Source organism: Poromitra crassiceps (assembly GCF_964638095.1).
Source record: "Poromitra crassiceps genome assembly, chromosome: 7".
Classification (NCBI taxonomy): Eukaryota; Metazoa; Chordata; class Actinopteri; order Beryciformes; family Melamphaidae; genus Poromitra; species Poromitra crassiceps.
In genome coordinates, this window is record NC_139628.1 from 28610413 (window position 1) to 28619452 (window position 9040).

The following is a 9040-nucleotide window of genomic DNA, read 5'->3' on the forward strand; positions in this document are numbered from 1 at the left end:
CTATCCACCTTATTTCTAGATGCCATGATGGCTTATGGGTGCTTCTTCCGGTGTAATCCTCCCAGCCCCCCCGTTACGTTGCTGACACAGACACAACATACTGTATCTCCGTGAAGTGAGCAACAATCTCCCATAGTTTGACTTCCGGTTTAGCGATTTTAACCCTAAACCCCCGTAGCGCATCCAGCTTGGCAAAACTCTTGTCAATAAATATCCAGAGTTGTTCAAAGAGCAACATAAATAGTGGATGTGATAGATATAATTATTACATTCCCTCAAATAAGTCGTCAAACGAGTGTATTTATTGTGACAAGCAACTTTTTTTTCCCAGCATCGGAGTTTTAATGAGGAAATGTGCAAGCTGCAGTCACGTTCTGAACCGGACCTTGCACCCATAATTATTTTACAGCGGGAAATCAATTTAAAAAGCTCCGAGATCTCACTGAATGTTGTAATAAATAGTGCAGATGACTGTGATGTTGAAGTTCACCTGCTGCCTCTTCCTGGTAACTCGAAAGAAGTCTCCCATGCCAGTCTGTCTGCAACGTCCTGCTGCCCTGTCGTCGTCCCTCTCCTTCTGCTTCTTTTCCCGCATCTGACGAAACTTCGCCATGCGACCACGGACCCTGTGCTCCCTAAAAATCCCATCATCCCAACATTCAAGGTTGTATACGTATATATACACACCGTCATCAAGATGTCATCCAGAACCATCGTGGAAGCTGCACTCCACTAGCGAAACTACAGCAGCAGAACCTACTTGACATGTTTGGTGCAGCAGAGGAACTCAACCAAGGCCTCTTCATCCGGCTCGGTCCAGACCAGTTCACGGGCTACGGTTTGTGGCACATCCAGGAATAACTTCCTTGCATCTTGGTACTTCCAGAAATGTGGTACAGGATATGTCTGCAGGGCGACAGTCAGACATGGGAAACTTAATATCCCAATCTGTACTTATCGAACAGATTTGAGAAAGAAAAACAGCAAACACTGGCAATCAGGCCCGTAGACAGGGTTAGAGAAATACAGAGGTCATTTTAGCACGGAGTGGGGGGGCCAGGTTAGAAAGTGTTGTCCATTTTAAAGTAAAATGCTTCAATCTGGTGCACGTTGAGAGCAAAATTAAGAGGCTAGATCTATAAAGAACTACAGACATCATGTTAGATTAATATCCTCTTTACTGTGCTGTTGCTTTAAAATGATACACAAAATAAATGTCTCCCCATATAATACAATTTATATTCTGCATACAGGTCACATGGCAGAATACTGCTCAATTAAATACAATGGCCCATCTACACAAACATCACTTACACGGGAGTTACTTACCCATTCACTTCAATAGAACTGTCCCCAAAGTCTAGCCCCAATCTAGCCCCAATGCAAAATCTGAATGTTGTGGTGGTGAGTTATCTCTCTTCCTTCTATATAGCACACAGAGAGGAAGCAAATTGTTGCATTTCTGATCAACTGTCATATATCATGTTATTTATGAGGGATTTAAAACATCAATGACAGATGAATAGATCTGGGGGCCGGGGCTATTTTTCAAAAACATTTTTGTTGTTGTTGTTGTTGTTGTTGTTGTTGTTGTTGAAAATAGCGAGGTCATGACCTCGGTGTCATGACCTCGGTGTCATGACCTCGGTGTCCTCAATGGTAGCTACGGGCCTGCTGGCAGTCCATCTTCTAGTACCTCTCTGTTGATATGCAGAAGCACCTTCTCAATAGTGCGGTGCTGCTGGATGAGGGTCAGAGCTCTCCTAGGACCCAAACCGGCTATCTTGTCACAGTAGTCACAGCCCAACAAGATGCACAGGTCTACAAACTGATAGAGGGGTGGGGGGGGGGGGGAGCATCGTCACATGGGGTTGTATGATAATGGAGTATGAGTATGAGTTTATGAGCTATTCTCAAAGCAGCATGCTTTATAGAAGACCTGAATGAATACTGGTCTTACCTCCTCGTGGGTCATTTTCAGAATGTCTAAAAGCTTGGGTAAAGAATATTCCACGACGTCACTGTGAAAAAGAACGATATGAGCACGAGAGCCGGTCACAAAACTCTCAATGCCTCCTTCACTAAACTCGCTACATCATCAGCATCTCCATGAATGAACACTTAAAAGTGGAGCTGAACCCAAAAATGACTTTTCTTTTCTTTTAGTTCAAATACCTGGGTATGCAGTGCACCTATTTAATAATGTATGCAAAAAAGAAAATCACAGAAATCTAATTTCTTTCGTTTTTCCACACTTTTTCACATCAAAAGTTCATTTTTCAAGATTTCATTGATAACAGTAATGTACAGTTTGCTGACGTCACCTAGTACTATCAAATTTCTAGCCCATTTCAAACAATCATTTCACGACATGCAGCTGTCAATCAAATCTTCATTTCAGGGTAATTTTCTCTTCCAAATGAAGTAGAAAATGGCGCCTAGTGCCTGTCATCTGGCAGAATTCCTATCCCATAAACTAACTACTAACATGGCCAATTGTATGAAACATGAACACAAAAACAATAATGTCTAAGAATGCAAAGAAATGTAACTGGCTCGTTAAAACACGCATTCCAGGAATATTATTTACATTTATAACGATAATGGCGCGCGCCTCCGAGAGCGTGGCTGTCAGGGGTCGCCCCTCGGAGTTTCCAGGCGGGCGGGCAGCACCCATGCATTGGATTGTCCGCTCGCTCCGCACGAAGCAGCCTGGTACTCCGCGGATCCCACTTGCGTAGCACGACAACACGCTGAATCCCACCCGATTTGGGGGTGGAACACGCCAGGATTGGCCAATGCCAAAGCCAGTCCTCAGAATTGTCAAATCAAATAATCGACACCGTATATGTTCCGCCTCTCAATTTGTTTTCAGTCTGAAACGGACTCAGATGCACGTGACGAACGGGTTTGCCTCGACTTTAATGCATATCTAGAGCAGAGGTTCTCAAACGTTTTTCAGCCAAGGACCCCTTACAAGATAGAAAATATACCCCCCTCATTCTGATTTGTGATTTTGGACTAAGCTTAATTGTTTCCACGGTAACGTGCTTGACTTTTAAATTGATAGGTTTGTTAGATTAGAATGTAATCCACAAACCATTTTAGATTTAAAGCATAACATATTTTTGTTGAACTGTGAAGCTTTTGCAACAAAAAAAGTTTTTACTTTTATTTTCCTGAAAACTTTTCGCGGACCCCCTGGTAAAGTGCCACGGACCCCCATTTGAGAACCACTGATCTAGAGGACACATACTAAAACACTAGGGGGGTGGAAATCCATACAGCATACTATCGCCATATTTCGTGTGGCAATAGATCGTATCGCACGAACGCCAAGTATCGCGCTATTTGATTATATAGTTTGTCAAGTGCATGCAACATTTATGACAGGTTTTTATAACAGTGTTGGTCGGTGTGTCTGCTTGACAATCCCATTCAACTGCAATAAAAATGATTGAAGTGAGATGAACAGACTCTTATTAGATAAAACTGATGTTGACAAAATGTTTTCCTTTGGGGACAAAATTTGCAGTTGAAAAAAGTAATGAGTAGCAATATATCCCAATACTCAATATATCTCAATACTAGCATATTGCAATCTCAATACTAGCATATTGCAATAATAGCATATCGCAATAGTATCGTATGGTGACTTCAAGTATCGTGATAATATCGTACTGTGGGGCATCTGGTGATTCCAACGCCTACAAAACATGTGCATTAGATGTGCATATTAACACATCAGCAGTAACAGCTCTTACCCGTCCCTCTTGGCGTTCAGCTGGCGGATGAGGACGCTCCCTCCGAATGGGAGGGTGTCCATGTCCTCCGAAGCCACGGCGTCCACAGTACCGTCTCTCACCAGCTGGGCACACAGCGCCTCGCCATCTGCTGGAGCCTTGAGCAACAGACGAGAGAGAGAGAGAGAGAGGTATAGAAGATGTCAATGCAGGGAGGAGAGAGAGAGAGACTGATGAAGGAGAAGGGGGCAGAAATCAATCAAAATCAATCAATAGCAGTTTACTTCACTGCTTTAAGATGCCAGTGTGTGGCAGACGGCACCTGGACAACAGGCACACCCATCAGCTTCAGGAGGTGGAGACAGTTTTTGGTCTGAGTGGATGCTGCAGAGAGCGGGGAAGCGTCAACAATCACTCAAGGATACGGACTAAAAACCTTTGAATCTTGAAATGGGTTCTACAAATAATGAAAGGTCTTTGAGCGTTTCCCCCCCAATTACTATAGACTTACTTGTGCCCGATTGGTCGGGGGAGTAACCAGCTGCTTCAGCGCGTTTCTCAAGCTGCAGGAAAAAATACAGAAACTATACGATCAGCGAGGGATGCTGTCATCCATACATCACCCTACAGGTGACTGCTGTCTGTGACATATTGCGCTGGTCCAGAAATGTCATTTTCACAACATTTCGAATGCTTTTATATCAACGCATGTGGATGAGAGGATGACAAACACATAGAAGGAGGAACTCAGTAGGGGTGGGGGAAAAAATTGATACACCATAGTATCGCGATATTTTGCCTGACAATATTGTATCGATATTTGGACGCCAAGTATCGATATATTAAAAATAAATAAATAAATTGCAGGCCATGCCATGCCAGGCCACCGGGCATCTGCCCGAAGCGCCCGATGTTGCAGTCCGTGCCTGCAGTGGCGTATTGAGTCCAGAGGAGCTTAATAATGTAGCCTACATGTGGGGCAAAAACAAAACAAAACAAAAAAACACTGCATGTTTCCGGTGAGGTCAAGGAAAAGGTAGGAAAAGGAGTTAGACAATATATCGAAATATCGCAATATTCAATATATCGCAATACTAGCATATCGCAATACTATCGTATCGTGACTCAAGTATCGTTTTAGTATCGTATCGTGGGCATCTGGTGATTCCCACCCCTAGAACTCAGATTTGCCTCCCTTTGACCCTTGACCTTCTTACATGTTTCAAATCAACTCAGTAGAGAACATCCAGTCTCATGATGCCACTTACAACAGCCCTCTTTTCCCCGGGAGGTGTTCCATCAAACACAAACACTGGCTTGATGTCATGTTCCAGGAAGGTGAGCGTGCGAAAGAACAGACCTATCAGGGGGCTAGAGAGAGAGGAAAAAAATCAGAGGAGTATTATCTAAATTCAAATCAATTAGCTTTATTGACATGAAGTACAGTTCAGTATATTGCCAAAGCTTGTAGTGATCAATAATGATAACATTAATAATTTTTATATTTCACAGAAATGGCATTCAAGCCAAGGAAATAAATTCAGTCTGGCACAATGGAATGGGGAACCAATGCGTGCTTCACTGATAGTCTGAAACAAAAAACAAAGGTAACCAAAGTAGCCTATACTCACCTTACCAAATGAAGTGAACGGAACTGCTTCATAACAATAGAGGCATCCAGTGCAATGACTTTCCCTGTAACACAGCACAGCAACAGCACTAACGTCATCAGGGGCGGACTGGGATTCTAATTCAGGCCGGGCATTAGATACCAAGCAGGCCAGGCCGATATGGGCCGACGTGCGTGCCGGCGTCCGAAGGGCGGCGGCGAAAAATTTGGGCCGTTTGAAGCCCAATTTGGGCCGTTTGAAGCCAGATTTGGGCTGTTTGAAGCCCAATTTGGGCCGTTTGAAGCCAGATTTAGGACGTTTGAAGCCCAATTTGGGCCGTTTGAAGCCAGATTTGGGCTGTTTGAAGCCCAATTTGGGCCGTTTGAAGCCAGATTTGGGCCGTTTGAAGCCCAATTTGGGCCGAGTCCAATTTTACAATGAGATGCACCCACTTTAACCCTGAACAAAGTAATAAAACCACTAGTAAACCAGTAGGCGGCGCCTGGCCTGCTGTTCAGTGAGTGGCCTGACTGGGGGCACCAAAAAAAAAAAAAAAATTTTTTTTTTTTTTTTTTTTTGCAGGCCAGGCCACCGGGCATTTGCCCGACGTGCCCGATTATGCAGTCCGCGCCTGAACGTCATCATCATGTGAGCATCTCCACTGAGGGACAACTCGACACCCCGGGCCAAACTGAAGAGCCACAGCCTACCATGTCAGTACCATTACTGCTGCTAACATCACCTGACCTAACAGTATGCTAGCCTCATTAGTAGCCTCAACATAACCTCACGTCACCAGGCTCTCTCGAGCCTGGTGACGCGTTACTACAGGCAGGAAGAGAGAAGAAGACCCGCCCCCTCTTCCGGCGGTCCGCAGTGTTTTCGTTCCCCCATAGAAATGCAGCAGTAGGCAGCCTAACATCTCCAGTCGCTACGAGTTAGAGAAAAAATAAGAAGCATGGACACACCAAACGAAGAATTCAAAGAAGTACTTGAAGAAAGTTGCCGGATCCATAACATTACATCTGAACGGAACGCAAGAATTGAGCTGAATATTTTCCTGGAGTATACAGCACTTTGGTTCCGGGTCTTCCGCCCGTAGCCGGAAGACTCAGAACAAGGTTTTTCCATCCAGGCTAGCCTCAACGTGGCATTATTATGGAACCCACCGTGTTTCCGGCAAAATCACGCCCTGTGCCCGCCTACGCAGCAGGCAAGCGATGGGATTGGCCAGGCGCCCATGCTCACGTGAGCAAATGGGACGAGGATTTATTTTTGACAAGTTCCAGCTAAAATCTGTCAAAGGATTGCTCTGCCCTGCTGAACAAACCAGCATAGACCATCATGAATTTCTTGCTGGTCTATGCTGGTTTATGCTGGTTAGTGCTAGTCTGATGCTGGTGGACCAGCATCCCATGCTGGTCACACCACCAGCATAAAATGTTATGTTTTCAAAACACATTTTATGCTGGTGTACTTTTTACCAGCATAAAAAGCTACGCTGGTGTATGCTGTTTTTTTCAGCAGGGTGATCTGATCCATGTCGAGACGTTTGGCTTCAGAGGTGAAGCCAAACATATACCAATAGTCTGAATAGTCAGACTAATGGGGATCCATAATAAACAATAAACAATTGGTGTTTTACTTTCTTGTTGTGAGTTTTTTATGAGTATTTATAATTATATATTTTACTTTTGGTTTTATTGGTTGTGATGCGTGATTTATTGTGTGTGATTCAGCTTTTTATCTATGATTTTATATTATTGTATGTTTTTGTAGATTGCAGTTTTTTGTTGGAACTGGACTGGAACAAACTAACTGGAACTGTGACTAACTGGACTGGGGAAAAATGCCAAAATGAAAAGCTATGCACTGTATTGTATTTTTCATTTTATATTTTTCATTTTAGAGCAAGTTAAAATAGGCCTATGTCTGCTCTATTGTTGAAGCTTTGGCTAAAGCCCCTGAATTTTGCAATCATGTTTTAAAATAAAGATGTGTTTAAAAAGCTATTGTGTGTTAAAAGCTTGTGTTACGTTTTCATTAGCGTTAATTTATTACACTGAGCTATCAAGAGCAATTCAGTTAGTGAAATCTGGGCTGAGCGCAGAGTGTTTGGTGTGGGAGATTCGAGCTGTCAAAAGGGAACAAAAGACTCGCTCCTGGCCAATCCCGGCGCTTCGCTGCTGCGTAGGCGGGCACAGGGCGTGGCTTTGCCGGAGCCGCGGTGGTTCAATGTAGTGTCGTCAGCGGAGGACCAAAATGCGAGACTCATTAGCCAATGCACAGCCAGCCGAGGAATGGGTCTCGCGCTACTTTTGCATGCTAAAATAAAGCTGATAATGTACAATTTGATTCAAGGGATGAAACACCCTTTCAAAGTACAACACAAACTGTCTATTTTGCTGCAACTCGACAGTGCTGCCTTTTTTATTTAAGAGTTCCAGGACCTTACTTCCTGGGAAAAAAATGGTCCATTTGAGTGAATGGAGATGTCGGGACTCTTCTGGTTCAATGCTTCAACGCGTTGAGGCTAGCCTTATTAATAATTAACGTAACCCAACAAAGAATGAACCATAACCATGCAAGCAAAACAAAAAGCAGAGCAATGGCATTAATGTTACCTGTGTAGTCACTGATATCTTTGTGAGAAATAGCCCCGGGTGCATCTATGCGAATCAAATCTGCCAGTTTAGTAATCCCCATGGTAGTGACTAGTGAGCACCTAGGTGAACCTAGCAATTCCCCCCCCGACTTCTGGTCAGGATTTTTCAAAATAAAAAATGTCAGTCAATCTCCTAAAATACACAAATTGAACTGATGCCACGATAATTATACACATACCATTGGAATGTTATATTGCATTGTTGACAGCTGTTGACATTTCTGTGCTCTCCCAGTCCCAGACCAGATTTCAAATAGGCTACTAAATAGCATATTAAAAATCCAAAGTTGATTGTTGCAAATCAAACTCACTTGATAGCCTACATGTAGGGGCACACGCCATCCATAGGAACCTGCACTTGCAGCTATAGTGTACATGTAGCTCAGACTCTCCCCCCTATCCAGTAGGTCAAACTCAAAACAACAGTAGCCTATCCTAGGCCTATAGTAGGCTACTTGAGTTGAGTAGGCCTATATTTCAATACTCTTCCCCCTGCCCAACATCAACCAATTGAAGACTGGAAGTGTGTATTGAAGTTTTGTGTGTGTGTGTGTGTGTGTGTGTGTGTGTGTGTGTGTGTGTGTGTGTGTGTGTGTGTGTGTGTGTGTGAAGATGGGGATAGACGGCAACCCCCCCTCCCTATTGCCCTAGTACAGTGGTTCTCAAACTTTTTGGGGCTTCAGTACCCCCTTTCCCTGATTTCTGAATCCATGTACCCCCTTTACCTGACAACGTTTTGCTTCGAAAACTGCAAGAGAAAACTACAGCATATGATGCAATGAATGAATGATGACCCATCTTTTGAAGAATATAACATTACAAAATAAGAAATGGAATGAAACGGTTGCAATTAGTGCCTCCTGAGCACATTTATTTTAATGTTTAATTTATTTCCATGGTTTATTCTTACATTTGTCCATTTCCCCCTTTCTCTCAAGTACCCCCTGTAGTACTTCCAAGTACCCCTAGGGGTACGCGTACCCCAGTTTGGGAACCACTGCCCTAGTACTTTGCCCCGGGAC

General features: G+C 43.6%; 1 protein-coding gene across 1 annotated transcript; it reads right to left on the reverse strand.

Moving 5' to 3' along the window:
• Nucleotides 1-439: 439 nt before the first annotated feature.
• Nucleotides 440-8059, reverse strand: LOC310779520 (putative flap endonuclease 1 homolog; the record flags this gene model as incomplete). The annotated part of the gene is made up of 10 exons (XM_083640049.1): nucleotides 440-635; nucleotides 761-906; nucleotides 1697-1828; nucleotides 1961-2021; nucleotides 3765-3901; nucleotides 4066-4127; nucleotides 4255-4306; nucleotides 5012-5114; nucleotides 5375-5438; nucleotides 7978-8059. 10 exons carry the CDS (start codon nucleotides 8057-8059, stop codon nucleotides 440-442), a joined length of 1035 nt encoding a protein of 344 aa, XP_083496175.1.
• Between the last annotated feature and the right edge of the window lie 981 nt (nucleotides 8060-9040).